Below are 17,132 nucleotides of genomic sequence, written 5' to 3'. Positions count from 1 at the left end.
GTGAACTTGAAGTGGGTGTTATGAAACACCATGTTTCTTTTCTAGGCCTTCTCTAGAGTCTCGGGGTGAATCAGCTGGTAAAGGGTTAATGAGCTGTCAGTTCGTCATCACACATCTGGATGGGCTATCATTAAATTCTTATAAAAATTTTATTTCCCCTGGGAGTTTTCATCAAACATTTATATAACCCAGGAATGGCCAAGGGAGCCCGGTGTGGCCAGAGAACTCATCAGACGCCGTGGAAAGCATACTTTGTCCCCATCGTGAGCAAAATGAGGTGCTGCCTCGATTCACTGGGATTCTGCTGGGAGTAGGGATGAAATATTCAAATCTCATTTACCTAACCTTGCCAGAAATTGATTCTTTGCTAAAGCCTCAGTTTCCAGCTATTCGCTTGCAGATGTGTGGATAGCTAAGGCTCTGAAAAACCTATTCTGAATCTCCTTGGTTGGTTGGAGGCATAGAGAAGCCAGAAGGCACGTTGTGAGTCAGACACCACTCACTGGCACAGAGAAGCGCTAGAACAGTTATTTAATAGAGGCAGTGGACCGGCCCAAGAAAGCTCCCTGCCTTCCGTAGCCGTACAGAGTGAGCAATACAAAGGCTTCAGTACTACATCCGCTCACTTGACTTAGATCAGCATTCAGCCTAAGAAGGTTATTTCCTCAGAGCCTGGAATCTGCACTCCTGGCTTCATTCAATCTACTGATGTTTATTAAATGCCTACCATGAGCAAGGCCTAATGGTGAGAGATTCAAAAATAGAGTAAGACACCTGCCAAGCCCTCTTTGAAGCTTGACTTCTGGTGGCATGGGGGGGGGGGGGGGTGATACAAAATGGCAAGTCACAGCATGAGGGAGTGTATTCTGTGTCATGTGAGGGCTGCCGATGAGTGTGGTTCTGAGTAGAGGCCAAGGTTAATATGTGCCAGGGTTGCAGGGCTGGTCTCCTTCTCAGAGGCTGGGAATTTGATTTCGATCTTGAAGATTGGGTCCAATACCAACAGGTGAGAGGAGTGGGAAACATTTCAGGAAGAGAAAATGCTGAGAGCTGAAGAGCAGAGGTAGTGGCTTTAGGGATATTGATGATTGGTGTTTACGTGTCTGCACGGTGCCAGACTCATACTTGCCTGTCATTGGCTTCACAGCAACGTACAAACCTGTTTGAGGCTCAGAGAGGTTAAGTAGCTTGCCCATACTCACACAGCTGATTTGAGGCCTATGGTTTTCCAATACTCTACCCTTACCAAAGAGTATGTCATTGGATTAGAGCAGAAGGGTCTGAAAAATAAACTAAAGGGAGATGATATTAGGTGGTCAGACTGAAGAGACTACAATTTGTTCTGGCTGTTAACCTTCCTTACTCAATTTATTTTGCTTCACTGAGCCTCCGCTTTCTCGTCTGGAAAATTACCATAATATTAATACCCATCTCATTGGGGTTATTATGAGGATTAAAATCGAGAATGTACATAAAGCACTTAGCACACTGTCTGGCATAGAGTAAGCACACTCAGTAAATATACAAGCATTTAAAAATTTTCCAAACTGAGGAAAGTGGACTTTAATTTAGGGAAAAAAAGAGAGCTGTTACAGGTTCCTCGGCAAGGGAGTGGCATAATAACAGCTGTATTTTAGGGCAGTGACAAACGCAGCACTGATGCAAGGTGATAAGGGTGTGAATTAGGTTGGAGGAGAGAAAAGGGGAGTCACCAAAAGTATGTAAACGTTGATGGGGGGCACCCTCCCTCCCCCTAAATTCTCTTTTGTACTAAAAACCACACACACACACACACACTCAGCCCTGTGGGTAGTGTCACTTCTGTTCATTACACTTACAGGCGTAGAGTTCATCATCAGAGTCAAAACAGAGCGAGTCGGGAAGGCGTGGGTTCAAGGGCAGCCTAGTTAGACCAGCAGCGTCTCCCAGAGGAGGAAGGGCCCCTGCACGTGCAGCTCCCCAATCAGCCTCTTTTGTCTAGCTCCCATTTGCTCTTCCTCCCAACTGAATTTATGTCTTTCCATCCTCCGCCTCTAGTTAAGCTGTAACTGCTGTTCTTCCGCTGCAGCCAGGCACCTGCCAGAGACTGTTGGCACTGAACCCAGAGCCCAGCCCGCAAGGCACTCTGTTACTGAGCGCCTTGTCAGATGCTGGGAGGAGGGCGCACATCACATGCCTTTTCTTCTCCAACAGTGGCTGTTCCCAGTGTGATCGTGATGAAGGGGAAAGGCCTGGGGAAGAGTGAATTTGATGCCTGCTTATGGAATGAAATGGCAATCAGCAGATGTTCTTATTCTATCCATGGGTTCTTCTCTGGTGTGTCTCCTCAGGTTCTGGATCTCAAAGCTGCTGAAATGATAGCGGGGATGATGGATGGCCAAGGGAATGGGGATCTCTGGGTCCTTTGGGAGGGATGGGGAAGATAGTCGTACAGTTACAGAATGTCACTGCTGAAGTGAAGAGGGCCGTAGGGATTATATCTCATCCAAGCATTGTCAGACTTTCTCTAACAGAAGAATTCTTTCTTTAAACCAGACCGTACATAAAACCCCAATATATTAAATATTTAAAAAGAGCAGAGCTGGTTTGGTTGAAGCTGGGATGGGAGGCTCCGAGCCTCCCTAGTTGGGCTGCATTTTCACCCCCTTCTCAAGGGCAGCCTAGGAAGGTTCTGGTACAGAACCATAACCTCTGCTTCACAGCTTGAAAACTACTGCCCTGACCAAATCTGTTCATTTTACAGTCGAGGAAACAGGTTCATGGATGGGAAGTGGCTTTTCTAAGGCTGCTGGCTTCCCATCCAGTGCTTTTTTTACACTATTGCCTCTTCCATACCTTTTTTCTTTCTTCATTTTACTTTAGAAAAATCAGAATCCTTTACATGAATTTTCCCATTAAGATTTATGTTGAGAAATTTTGGGTCTGATAAATATTTCTGTAGGCCAGGAGCTTTAGTGCAGAAATCCTAGTCTGCAGCTCAGGCCTGTTCTAGAATAGTAGGAGTTGGTGGGGGTGATGCCTGAGACAGTCAGCCCTCCAGTCTCTTCTCCCACCTAGAGTTCTGAGTTTGTTGTGTTAACTGCTCTTGTAGTGCTTCCGGTTTCCAAACCCTGAGTGTAGAAATGGCCTGGCTTGGTTGGTAGGCAGTGACTTAACCACAGTAACCCCTAAGGAAGGGCAGTATTTTGGTTGAATTTTGTTATAATGGTATCCCCAGAGAAACCCAAAAATATAAGAGGTTTCCCTTTAACTCTCCACTCTTTTCATGTTTACCTAATATTGCGTGATTAAATCATTGTATTTTGTTCTAATGAGTCCTCACAGCCCACTAAGTTGTATGTAACCTTTGAACTGGGAGTCGAGAACTGAGAAATCTCACCCAGCTCTTGGAAGTCAGAATATCAGCCTTCTTCCCACTGCACCGATGCACTGACATGGTCAGGCCTGCCCTGGGGGTCACCCTCCCTTTCTGCCACGCCTCGGGGCTGTCCAGGGTTTGCTCATGTGCTGTCTGCTTCCCACAGCAGTGCTGTGACTTAGGCTACCACGCCAGCCTGAACCGGGCACTACGCACCTTCCTGTCTGCTGAGTTGAATCTGGAGCAGTCAAAGCACGAGGGTCTGGACGCCATCGAGAATGCGGTAGAAAACCTGGACGCCACCAGTGACAAGCAGCGCCTCATGGAGATGTACAACAATGTCTTCTGCCCACCTATGAAGTTTGAGTTCCAGCCCCACATGGGGGACATGGTGAGGCCCTCTTCCCCCCACACACTCCCCAAGGAGCTTCACTACACTGAGGCCACGTTACTCTGGGGAGAACGAGGCCTGGGGCTTCTTGTCAGGTGGGTGAGGCACATTCCACTCGTTCAGTAAACAGCTACTGAGTGTCTGCTGCCCACTAGGCTTGGCCGCAGACATTGGGATTAGAGCCCTTGGGGCGCTTGCAGTCGGGTGAGTTGAGAGAGAGTTAGAAATGTACACAGGGAGGGGCACCCAAAGGGACCACCAGGATCAAAGGAGGTGAAAAACAGCAGGTGTGTTCTAAAAACTACTAACAGTTAGGTATGGTGAAAGGGAAGGAGGGGTCCAAGTGGTGAGACTGGAAGAAGTGAGAGCTGAGATGGAAGCAGACACGAAAGGCTGTCGCTGGGGAGGAAGGGCTAAGCAGGGTAATGAGGTGATCTTTTGTGGTTTGGCAGAGTTCTGAAGGATCTCGGTCTCCTGGGTGTAGAAGGCTCTCACTCTCCTGGGCAATAGAAGGTGTAGTTTTGCTTGGGTCGTGAACCAAAATGAATGAGCACCTGCAGAGAGGACCGGAGCTACACTGTCATGCAGAAGCCTGTGCTGGTTGCCCAGGCAAGAGAGCATGAACGGGGGCCCCTGTTTTGGACTTCGCACCTTCAGTGACTAAAACAAGAAGGGCCTGAATAAACTAAAGTGAAAGGAAAGAGATGCTCCTTGCTTTCCGTTCCTGTGACTCTCCGGTTCCGTTTCTGGTGGTTGTGCATACATCAGAGAGAACCTTATCCCTGTGGGCAGGAGCCGCCATTTAACCTACTGCTTAAATCGGGAGGATGTATAGGCTTATGTAATAGAAAAGCTCAGGATGGAACCTCCAGGTGTGGTTGGATTGAGGAGTGGGAATTTGATCGAGACTCAGTTTTTCTCTTGCTGCCGTGCGTTGGCACTATTCTCAGATAGGCTCTTATCCCTTGGGGGCAAGATGACTATTTTCCAGCCTTGTCTCCTTCTAGGTTGAAATCTAGCAGGAAGGGTATCTGCTTCCCTCTTTAAAGCTCCCACAAAAGTCGCACTGTATCTCCTTGGTTCTGATTGGGTGACCTGCTCATCGCTGAGTCAGTCAATGTGGCTCGGTATCTGCAGGCAGCTGGCGGCTCACGCATAGGTCACACGCTCCATCCCAGACTTGAGGAAAGCCCCATCCAAGTCACATGGCCTGAACTGTGGCTAGGAGGTTCCCCTGCCTGGTTACTCAGGCAGGCCAAAGTAAGCAGCAGGAGGGCTGGATGCTGGGTGACCGAAAACCAACACTGTCCTCTCCACAAGGATCGGTGCTACTATCAGAATTAACGTCCACACCCTCTTTAAGAGCCCTGCCCCAGAACGACAGCGGTTGCAGTGTAACCAGAGGATTTGCTGTCATCAGTAGGCCACTGTGGACAGTGCGACATTTCTGTCTTAAATGCAAAAATGTGGAGATGATTTCTTTCCTCTCCTTTTTGGGGAAAACCAAAGTGTTTATAGTTTGTTTCCACTGCTATGATTTAGGAAATGTCAGCGTCTGAACAGATGAGGAAGTGAGATGGCAGCATGTGCAGTTAGAGTGGGGGAAGGGATGTCACCAAACCCTAGGAAGCCCCAGTCCTCACCTGCCTTGGCTTCTGGTCAAACTTGCTTTCCAAGGCCCTCCTCCAGCTGCCACTGGGATTTCTTCCCAAGAATCAGTAGAACTTGAGGACCAGCTGAGTGGAGTGATACGTTTTCTGGTGTTGACTGAGTTGCCTTCCGAGCCAAACAGCTTGTCTCCATAAAGGGGGAATCCAATGCTGGGTGCTCAGCCTCCCTCCTCGCCCTGTCAGAGCCTCACTTCCATATTCCAGAGCACAGCTGGAACGCATTACCTTGCACCCCGGTAGAGGGCCCGTGCCAAACCGTGCGTCAGCAGCCCTGCTGCTGCTTAAAGGAGCAGGCGTGGAGGTGGCATGTTCCTCCCCACTAGGTCTGGGCTACTTTAAACGTCAATAGCGTACTCTTCTACACAGGCCGTCCCTTTATGTGATATGAGCCAGGCTGAGTGGCTGAGCCAGGCAGGGGCCAGGGCCAGTCCTAGATCTTGCAAAGGTTCCACATTCCAGTCTAGCTTTTATATGAATGGAAAGTAAAAGGAGAGGAGAGGGCACGTCTCTCTTGGTCCCTGCAGCCAGTCTAGCTGCATCAATATGAGTTGTCTGTAGATTGTAGAAACAACATGAGGGAGTTGCCTGGAAGTCTTTGAACTAGAGCCGAAGTTCAGGTGGCACTTTGACCAAAAGCCCTGAATTTGGCCAAGGCCCTGCCCTGACTGGTGTCCCGAAGCACTCAGCACTGAGTTGATGCCAGGCGCTCTGAGAAGTACCGGGAGGAGGTGCTTGGCTCTACTCTTGGTGCCCCCAGAGGCTGGTGGGGCTCTGGATGCTTGACCAGTGACATCAGACAGCCAGAGAGTTTCACTCTTGGCACTTACCCATCCTGGCCACTGAGCTTTCTCCATTGTGTCTGCTTATCCCAGAGCCAGAGTGAAGTCAGCTCTCTTCAGATCTGAGCTGGCTCAGGCCAGCCTCTCAGCCGGGGGAGGAGGTCAAGTTAGTTGGGAGCTTAAAAGCCAGTGGAGGAAAAGGTCAAGTCTCAGCCCCCTCCATTTGAAGAGAGGGTTTGTCTTTTCAAGCATGAGAATGGTTTGTAGGCATGTGGATGTGCCCACTCATTGCTGGGGAAGAAAGAGGCCAGTTCGATCCAGATGTCTCTCTGCAGATGAGAGGCTAAGGGACACATGGCGACAAGGTGACAGGAGCTGCTTCCGTGTGGGTCCTTCCGCCCAACCTGCCAGCCTTCTGTTCCTCATCTGTCATCCTGGGGACTGTGGGTGACCTCATGCCCATACCACAGTCGTGCCACCAGCAGAAGAGCACAGTTCGACCATCCATCCCTTCAGACAGGGGAAAGCTTCCTGACAGTGACCCTTGGGGGAAGAGTGGTCTTCTCTCCCACACAGATCTGGTGAAGACCTGGGCTAACAGGATGGCTGTTTGAAAATGCCAAGTTCCACCAGATTCCATGCCCTCTGGGGCCCTCTATCTAACATAGCCTGTGGATTTGTTCCTCGCTTCACACTTTCTCTAATTGAGTCAGAGCTCTCATTCATGGCCCAGATTTATAAACACATGCTGGCTGCCAACAGCGGCAAGTTAGCCTCCTGACCCACTTCTCCTGCTTTCGCTCTGGTGTAGTAAGGGGGATGGAGGAGGGGCCAGAGAGGTAGCCACTTAGACCTCTAGCAGGAAATCCTCTCTGTGCCAAAGCATTGTGTGTGTGGAGCGGGGGCTTCCCAAGGCACTCTTCTCTGGCCTAACTCCGGCTTTCATGGAGCCGCAGACCGTGTGTAGACCTGCCTCTGCCAAGCACCAGCTGGACATAGGTTCAAAAAGAGAGACCTGGTCTTTCCAAACCGGTCTCACTCGTCAGTCTTTTCTTGTGCTACTTGGTCCTGAAAGAGGTCCACACACTTTGGCTTTAGATTTTGTTTTAACATAGAAACTGTGAGCCTTACAGCTTGAATACGTGTCATTTTATGAGCAGTAATGGGACTCTGGAACCACCAACAGAATGGTGTCCTCTTCCTGACCTGGTATTTCTTGCTTTTGGCAGGCTTCCCAGCTCTGTGCCCAGCAGCCTGTCCAGAGTGAGCTGGTACAGAGATGCCAGCAACTGCAGTCTCGCTTGTCCACCTTGAAAATTGAGAACGAAGAGGTGAGTTTCCTGCTCGGGAGACTAAGAGCCACCCCTGAGTTTCCCTGTCAAACCTCTTGCTGCCGCCCATCTGGGAGCAGTGGAAGGAGCATGCAGAGAATGTCCGGGCTGCTGCAAACATTTCCTCGCCAAATGTAGGCTTGGATTTTCCCCCCTGCTACATCCTGCCCTTGAACTCCAGGAAGTTGCTCTTGTGTTGCCAAAGGTTGAGCTCTATTTTGAGCTTTTGCAAAATGCTTTCTTTTTCCCCTCTACACATTTAATCAAAATGTCACTTGGCAGCTGAGTGAACAATATTGTGTCTCTGAAACCACCCCCTCTTGCCTGGCTTTTTCCAGTATTTTCAAACAAACAGAGGCTTTTGACTTTGACACTTCAAACATCTCTGTCCTCTTAGAAAAGGGTGGCTTTTCTCCTGGGCCCAAATTTCCTTGGCTAACAGGAACATTCGCTTTTAACAACCAGTTCAAAAGGGCTGTACAGTTGATTATCAGGACTCCTTTCTTTTGAGCTCACTTAACTTCTTAAACTGGCATCTCAGTAAGTCTTACTTTTCCAGAAGATCAGGAAGGACGGGATAGGTCACTTAATTTGCAAATGGGGAAGTAAGTTCATTGATTTGTTCACGAAACACAAGCTCGGGCGTGGCAGGACTATGCCTGGCACACATTTTAACTAGCTCACATATGGTGGCATTGGTTTAGATTTATTTCATTCTCTCTCTCCCTTAGCGCTATAGCCAAGAGCTAATATTAAAGTAAACATTAAATAAAAGAGCTGGGTCCAGTATGTAGCACGAGGAGGGTGGTTATGTCCTCGCTGGCGAGCGTAGCTCCCTGTAACAGAGTCCATATGACGTTTGTTACTCACTTAGCACCGTCCGATGGGAGGCAGAGCTGCACCCTCTGACAGTACCCTCCTTCTGGCCTCAACCCATCCTCTCTTCTCCAAGTGTCTCCATCACCTGCTGTTTTGCAGCCTGCCCCTCATGCCTTGTGTTGGCCCTTGTCGTGGCAGGTCAAGAAGACAATGGAGGCCACTCTGCAGACCATCCAGGACATTGTGACTGTGGAGGATTTTGACGTGTCTGACTGCTTCCAGTACAGCAACTCGATGGAGTCCGTCAAGTCCACGGTCTCAGAAACCTTCATGAGCAAGCCCAGCATCGCCAAGAGGAGAGCCAACCAGCAAGAGACAGAGCAGTTCTATTTCACGGTGAGGGAACTCGGTGGCCTTTAGAGCTCGTCTTTAGGCACTGCAGGCACACCAGGGAGATTTAGAACTGGAGTCCTGGTCCAGCGTCTCTGAAGGGCAGTCTTTGAATGTCCTAGATTTGGATCTGGGCGTAATCAGGGCCATCCCTATACTGACAGGCACAAACATCTACAAGCCAGATGTGTCTAACGGGGCCCCCAAGAGATTATGTTCCCAAGTACACTACCAAGAAGATTCTCTGTTTTAAGGGTTTTTTAACCACCTAATAGGCTTTTATTTGAAAGTTTCATTTTCAGACATCGGGGGTCATGAAAGGGAGACTTCTGTCTTGGTTCTTGGGAACTGCCTCCAAATGTTTTGGCTGACACGTGTCTTGTTTTTCAAGATTGTAGTCTCTTTTAGGTGGTTATTTTATGATTTTTGTTGATGATTATTTTACGTAATTATTGCTAAAATTCAAAGGGACGGGTAATGTGCAACACTGTTGGTTTGCGAAGAATTCCAAAACATTGTATTTTGTTGTTCCTGTATTTCCTAGTCTCTTTTTAGACAGATGGACTCAATTATTTTATTAATTTATTGTTTAAAGTAGTGTTAGCAGCCCTTTGGAAGGCTGCTAGATGGTTTTTGATGCTGCTTTTTTATAATTAAGTTATTTTGAGCTTTGCCAAGTAGGATTTATTGCCTGGACCAAAATTTATTTCCTAATCTTCTGATGACCAAGAAAGGAGAAATTAAGTTTGCAGATGTGAGATGAAATATAGCCAGTGAATATGCATACTGATTCTGAATGAGAGAAATTAACTTGTTTTTCAGTCTAGAAACGCAGTCTGCATGTAGTAAATTGAATTTTTCCTCAAACTAGAACGATTTATTTAATTCTTTGAACACTGCCCTTCTTCCACTAAGAATACTAGTGAGGTGCTATCATTTAAAAAAAAATATATCTGTTTTTTTGTTTTTACTTAGTAAAGCTCAGAATTGTACAGCGTTGTTTTTTTAATCCTGAAGAAGACTGTTGAAAGGGAGTAATTTAACAGTAGTATTCTTTTAAAATAATTTTTTTCTTGTTATACAAATAAAACATGCTTATTTAAAATTTAGAAGCAAAGAGAAGAAAATAAAAATCATCTGCATTCCCCTCCAGTCTTTTTTCTATGCATACACAGACACGTATCTGAGCATACATTTATATTTTTCTTAACAAAAAAATGGGATCCTGTTGTACATATTGTTTCATAATCTATTTTCATTTACCAAACAATATTTTTTAAGCCACTTAATTATAATACTCTTTAAATATATTTATGAGTAAAATACTAAAATCTATACAAAGAAATAATAGAATGACGTTTTGGCTCATTCGTTAATTTTTGCAAAATATTTAGCACATTGCCTGGTTTTGTAGTTAGTGATCGAATAAGTGCTGAAAATGTGTTATCACCATCACCATTATTAATTAATTTATTAATCATTATTAAATTATTCATTGATCGTTTATTGAGAATCTACTATGTGCTGTAAACGGAGAGTGCAGAGAATATAAAATGAAGATGAGAATGATGAGATCAGGCATATGAACGGAGAACTTCCACTTTCACTTCATACATTTCTAAACAGTTATCACAGATTGATTTTTGTAATTAAAAAAATGTAGATAAAACTTTTTAAATTCATACATGCACACGTTCATGAATGGAGTTGGAGAAACATCACACGCAGAGTGATTTTTGTGCTTAATGTTGAAGGATGAATAAACGAGGCGGTGAGTCAAGGAGCATGGTAATCCTTGAGGAAAAAGCAGCATGTGCAAAAGTATAAAAACATGCAAAAACGTGGGTTACACATTAAGAGAACTTCTTGACTGTAATGAGGCTGTGTTGCTGCCCCCAGCTTCGTTATCTCAGGAGGCTGTTGAACACTCTAGAGGCTTTTAATAATAGGATTGTTTGGCTGGTCTGTCTGTACCGCTTAGATAACAGTACTTAAATTACCCAATCTTATTATACTACAGATTTCCATTTTTTTTATTAAATAAGAAATTTTGGACTTAAAAGTCTGTATTTAAGACTGTCAGAATTTCTTTTGGGCTTTAAATGAATCTATAACATTCGTATTCAGAGTCGACCTTCAATAACGACGGGAGTAACCATATTCAAACTGGTGACCTCTCACATCCTGCCCACCCTTTCAACTCTGTCTGCACTGATGTCCTCTAACTCATTTTCTGTCTTTTGTGGCCACAGAGCTACTTATCAAAACTGTGTGCAGATTTCCTTGGCTAACAGGAATATTTTTTGTCTGGGCTTGTTTCGTAACAGATTTATAAGAGAGTTCATTTTCATGACTGATGCTTGGACTGTGTCAGATAATTCCTTCCATGATAAAAGGGTTTTGGAGTGGTGGTGAAATGGACATTCATGAAAAGGTGGTGTGCAGGTTAAACACGATGGCTGCCTGTGCTTGCCAAACCATACAAAGCCTACACAACTGCACGTGGGCTTTTTTTAGTTTGTTGCTCCCACAAATATTGCCATGTGTTTCCCTGTGCCCTTCAGAACAGAGTAGCACATCCTGGAAACTCTTTTGGAAAGTTGGGAAGAGGTCCCTTGTCGTGGCTTTGACTACTAGGTAGAGTGCCTAGCGACCCAGAGAGTTGCTAGGTTGTCATCAGATTGATCTGCCCAGATGACTTCAGTTGGATATTTGAAGCATGACCTATAAAGGTCAGTTATTTGTAGGGGTCCCAGGAAAACAATCATGGAATTTTAAAGCTTGAAGTGATTTTTCAATATCATCTAAACAAACCTTCAAATGTGAAAGAACGGTAACATAAAAAACACCCAGGAAGGGTAGGTAGCGTGTCCAAGGAATTCATCAAGAGCTGAAGCTGGAGCTCTGGTCGCCTGGTCACAGTCGGGTCACAGTCCTTTTCTCTCCACCCTGCTGAAGAAGCTCAGGTGAAGGAAAGACGCAGACAGCTCAGCAGCTTTCTCCTCTTCTCTGCCCTAAATGGACAGGCGTCTCCTGAGCTTGGCTTTGTACCGCTCATCTTCTATAACACACAATCCAGCAATGTCTGCTTTTTACCCATTGCCTTTTTCTACTGTGATGGTTAAAAAATCGCTTTTTTTAAGATGCAAAGATTTTGAATGAGCATGCAGAAAAAAGTCAAGCTTCTATTTATCCCTGACCCCCACCTTCCCTTCCCTCTGCCAAATGATTGAAACCAGTTTCCTCTGTGTGCTTGCAGAGATGTCCTGTGCACAGCCTACAATAGAATTACATTAGCAATGTAATGAAACATACATACAAGTGTACCATTCATGCTGTTCTTCACTTTTTTTTACTTAATTTACTTTGGATATTATTTTTATATTAGCCCAAAAAGACCTAATGGTTCTGTAGAATTCTACTATGTGGATGGACGTACCATCACTTATTTACCAATTCTTGCTCATGTCAAAGCCTTGTAAGACTGGCGTTTCTCTGAAGTACTTCCTTGTATGGGGGTTGAAGTATAGGGATCTTGTATGGGGGGTGGAGTGGGGCAGGGGTTAAGGATTGCAGCTGATAAAGTAAACACAACTAGAGAGCTTGAATTCTTGGGGACACGTTTGGGTGAGGTAATAGTTAGGAGAGGCGACGGAGCCTTGGTGCTCTAGACCACTAGACTTGGACCTGATGGTCCGAGATCTTTTTTTATTTTTTATTTCATTGGGGAATATTGAGGAACAGTGTGTTTCTCCAGGGCCCATCAGTTCCAAGTAGTTGTCCTTCAATCTAGTGGAGGGCGCAGCTCAGCTCCAAGTCCAGTCGCCGTTTTCAATCTCTAGTTGCAGGGGCACCGCCCACCATCCCATGCGGGAATTGAACCGGCAACCTTGTTGAGAGCTCACACTCTAACCAACTGAGCCATCCGGCCGCCCCTCTGGAAGCTCAGCAGCAGTTATCTTCAATCTAGTTGTGGAGGGCGCAGCTCACCAGCCCATGTGGGAATCAAACTGGCAACCCTGTTGTTCAGAGCTCGCGCTCTAACCAACTGAGCCTTTCGGCCGCCCAGGTCCAGGATCTTTTTTGTTTTGGTATTCTCCTGTAGTCACTCAGTAAATGTGTAAATTCTCCTGTAGTCACTCGGTAAATGTGTACATTCTCCTGTAGTCACTCGGTAAAAAGCAGATACAAATGAATGAGAGCCCCTGCCTCATCATTTAAAGGGGGGAGATGTGTTCCCATTTAAAGGTTTGCTTTATTATGTATTCTGTATGACAACTGTTTCCTGCTTCAAAAATTCACAGGAGGAGGGAAAATATCACTCTGCCTGCCTGGATGGTGGGGAAACAGCCACTATAGTGACATCTGTGTATCTCTGTGCATGGAATGGTCTGGGCATAGTTCACTCCCCCCACCCCCCACCCCCTTGCAACAGTGGATACTTATGGCTCTGGCTTCATACAGATTAAATCCAAGGCATAAGCAAGGTCCAGGAGTTTTATACCTCCGTGGTAAAAGTGTATTTAAAGGGAAACGGTATTTTAAAATTAAATTTGAAAAGCATTCTTGTGCCTCCTTTTTTTCTTTTCTTTTTAAATACCAGAAACCTGCTTTGATTCAGCTTTCTTATGTATTAGCGCAAAGCAAACAAGTTGAAGGAAGGATTGTTTTGGTTAACTGAGCAGGAGGTTCCGGTATAAGGAGCATTTGCCTTCCGCTAGTTGCTGGGCCCTGTGCTAATAATCACAGCGATGCTTCTTACCCTATTTCATCGTCAACAACTTTGTGAAAAAGATAATTATCCCAGTTTTCAGATGGGGAAACTAAGACTGGGGGTTAAGTGATTTGCCCAAGGTTAGGACAGTTAGTAAGTGGTAGGACTGAAATATTCCAAGTCAGACTTTTTCGTTTTACTGTAATCAAAATGTCAGGGAGGGAGAGCTCAGAAAGAAAATTTTTCAATAAATAAAACTCATTGCTGACAGTTAATAACCAATTAGGAATTTATTAGGAAATAAATTGAGATCATAAAAACTAAATAAAAGGTTCGCGATGGCAAAACTCCAAAACCACCCAATAGATTCTTTGCCTCCCTTTCTACTTTTTGAAGGAATTCTCAGTTTTGATCATACTGAGTGTCACATTGGTGGGGAGGAAGGGCGTGGTACTGGTTAGACCATCTTTAGGAATTTGATTTTACTCTGCTGATCTAGAACAGAACACTGGCCTTTCTTTTCTCCTCCATTTGAGGAATACTCCAGGTCATCGCTTTACTGTTGGATGTTTGTTGAGGGGAGCAGGATGCAGGGAGTGGAATGAAAGAAAATTAATTACCTAATACTGGAACATGGTTTAAATAAGGAAAGTGACCTTATTGCCCAAAGAAGAGATTTTGAGATTACACATAAATAGTTCTTTTCCTGGTCTCCAGACATCATTGAAAAGCCACCTGTTCCTCCCTTGCCTTCAGCTGTCTCGGTTCTTTTCTCTGTGTCTGGTCAGCAGCAACTCCACCAGTTGAGGCAAGGTTCTCTCTCCAGCTTCTGTCTCATAAAGATGAGTGCTGACTATGGGCAGGACTCGGAAGTGATCAAGAACATGCTTGTGAACTTGAGGGAGCTCTTACCTTCGCAAACCCGATTTACCGAGATGGAAAACTTGGACCATTGTTCCCTGTCTTAGGGATTCAGATCATAGCTTGACACAGTTTTAATCCTTCAGGATTTAATGGAACCTGAAAAGGTAATCCATCATACCTCTTTATCAGATTGTTATTTATTTTAATGGTTCACCGAGTGATAGCCAGAGTTAACTCGTGAACTGTGAGCATGAATGAAAAAATGATTTCCGGAATTACAAGTAGAAACATGAGAGAGAGGAAGGAATTTGCATCCATCACCTTTCAGAATTTTGGCTGTTTTCTGAGCAGTCTGGTCATGTTTTAAGGGTTACAATTTCTTGGTGAATTCTTCCTCATTAGGAAACCTTTAGTGTCTCCTGGGATAACCTCCAAAGAGGGGCCTTTGAGGGATTCAGGATGATTCCCTGCAGGTTTCTCACCTCTGGGCCCTGAAATGCTGCTCCAAACCTCACAATTATGCATTGGTGGGGATTAGGGTATCACCCAGGGAAGATTGACAGCAGGTGAGCTGGCAGCTGGAGCAGATGGAAAGGAGAAGGTGACAAAGGAGCCTGTTTTCATGCAGATGTTCCCATGCAGAAGCACAAAGGAGCAGAGGGAACAGGTCGTGAGCAAAGCAACAGAAATAATTTGGTGTAGGGCTTGTTTTTTGTTTGTTTTATACTTAATTTAGAGAGTAGGGGCACACTCGGAGGCTTGGTTTGTGACTGCTGCTGACGGTTCTCTCCAGAGGAGAGTGAGACTGTTCATTTCTTTACTCATTCTTCAAGCGTTTATTGAGTGTCTGCTGTGTGCTGGACACAGTGCTGAGCATCAGGGATGCTGAGAAGAATGAATACCACGGTCTTGGACCATGGGGAGGCGGCATCCGGAGGGAAAGACATGAGTAATAAACCGTCCGTGACAGGGCTGTGTGCGTGTGCTGTCATGGAGATTTGCATCTGGGTGAGCATGGGAGGGCCAGAGAGGGCCCCCCAGAGAAAGCAGGGTTTTGTCTTTGTTTTCACATGAGAGAGGGAGAGAGAGAAAAGAAACACCCACTCTTGGTTAAAAGATCACACTATACAGAAAGGTACAGAGTAAAAGTAACTCACATTTTTCACCTTTTTTTTCTGTCTTCATCCTAAGTGGGAATAGCCATAAAATCAAAGCCTTGATGTGTAATGATACTTTTTGCTTAATACATTAAAAGAAAGAACTATTGCAATTTAAAATGTTTTTTCTACTTGACCCCGTAAATGTCTCACGTGTCACCAGTGATTCACAATCGCACTCAGGGAAATACTGCCGTGTTGCTTCTGAGTTTAGCCATGGGCAGAGGACCCCGCCTGCAGACGAACCATTGCAGCAGGAGACAACCAAGGCAAACGCAGGTCCTTGAGCGGCTGTGGGGTAGAAAGGGAAAGGCACCCCGTTAAGAGTCCAGAGGCCTGGGGTCCAGGCCTGGCAGTGCCACAGCCACTGACTGGCTTGCAGTAATCAGCAATTTCTTTGCCTCCCCCTTCCCGAGATCATCTTCTCTGTAATGAAAACATAATGATGTCTTCCCTAACGTGCTATACAGCGTTATTGTGAGAATCAAATAAGAGGATATGTGCTAACGTGCTCTAAAAACTTAAATTGCTACAGTTATAGAAAGAATTAATACCGTGCATTTTGTTCTGCCTCCTTCTGCTACGTGGTACCATAACAGGAGCACGTTCCCCTACTGGGTAAGAACACACTTCCGTATGTTTGGATACGGGCTCTACCACTCACTCATGGTTTGACCTTGAGCAATGTATTTAATCTCTGCACATCTCAGTGCCCTCATTCATAAAATGGAGATAATGATAGTAGCCCGTGGGGTTGTTTTGAAAATTTGATTAATTGTCCAGGGAAATCTAGTTTCTCACTGGGCAGACAAAGATTGAGAGAGGTCAACTCAGAAAAGGCAGCATAGCAATGGTATTTTGACTGTTAGAGCAGAGGGGGTTGCATTTCCATAACCTTACCTTGTGTTTGGAACTGCCGATGTGTATACACAAGTGGGAGGTGGCAGCCTCGCCCTGTGAGCGTTCAGAAATCCCAGGCTTTCCACACAAATCCCATGCGGAATAGAGGAGGAGGCTAATTCAGACAGGCTCAAACAGAGATGCTGTACCGCCATTGGCATTGCTCCAGGTGTGATGGAACGCGCCCTGGGAGGGGTTGGGCGGGGCTGGGTGTCAGCGGAGTGACCCGTGGCAGGTGTGTGTCCACACACCAAGAAGACCCGGGCTCAGTGAGTCCCTCACCCTGCCTGCTCTTCTTCAGTGCAACTGAGAGAGATGGATGAGGGGCTCTAGGAGTCAGCTTCTTTCACTGGCCGACGTGAAGCTCCCAGGAAAGCACACTAATCCCCCATGAAAACCAGCAGCTGTCCAGGTGCTCAAGGCTGTAAAGAAATGAAAATGGACCTGGTGGAAATGGGGTCGAAAGCCAAATGCCCTCTTAAAGAGGGACTTGTACAGCTGCACATCCGGGTCTTTTGTCTTGAGAAGTCTGATTGCCCTTTCTCCCCCTCCTCTCGCAGAAAATGAAGGAGTACCTGGAGGGCAGGAACCTCATCACCAAGCTGCAAGCCAAGCACGATCTTCTCCAGAAAACCCTGGGAGAAAGTGAGTGTGGGTGCCCTGCTGGCGGCCTGGCGCTGAGGGGAAGGCCGGGCCCTGGGCCTTATCCCTGAGCCGCCCCGAAGCCCGGTGGGCCCGATGTGGGTGTACGAATGCATT

General features: G+C 45.9%; 1 protein-coding gene across 3 annotated transcripts in view; it reads left to right on the top strand.

Moving 5' to 3' along the window:
• Positions 1 to 17,132, top strand: part of SRGAP2 (SLIT-ROBO Rho GTPase activating protein 2) — a 233,196-nt gene that overhangs the window by 171,449 nt on the left and 44,615 nt on the right. For 2 of the 3 annotated variants that reach the window (XM_019752456.3, XM_019752460.3), the window contains exons 8-11: positions 3,525 to 3,749; positions 7,428 to 7,529; positions 8,547 to 8,744; positions 16,934 to 17,018. In XM_019752456.3, the coding sequence (XP_019608015.3) occupies positions 3,525 to 3,749; positions 7,428 to 7,529; positions 8,547 to 8,744; positions 16,934 to 17,018 (610 nt within the window). The remainder of the gene's footprint in view (positions 1 to 3,524; positions 3,750 to 7,427; positions 7,530 to 8,546; positions 8,745 to 16,933; positions 17,019 to 17,132) is intronic. The other variant, XM_019752457.3, reaches the window with a different exon arrangement.

The sequence above is a fragment of the Rhinolophus sinicus genome, chromosome 11, assembly GCF_057876585.1.
Source record: "Rhinolophus sinicus isolate RSI-liver-muscle chromosome 11, RSI-T2T, whole genome shotgun sequence".
NCBI lineage: Eukaryota > Metazoa > Chordata > Mammalia > Chiroptera > Rhinolophidae > Rhinolophus > Rhinolophus sinicus.
This window is presented reverse-complemented; position numbering and strand designations above follow the sequence as displayed.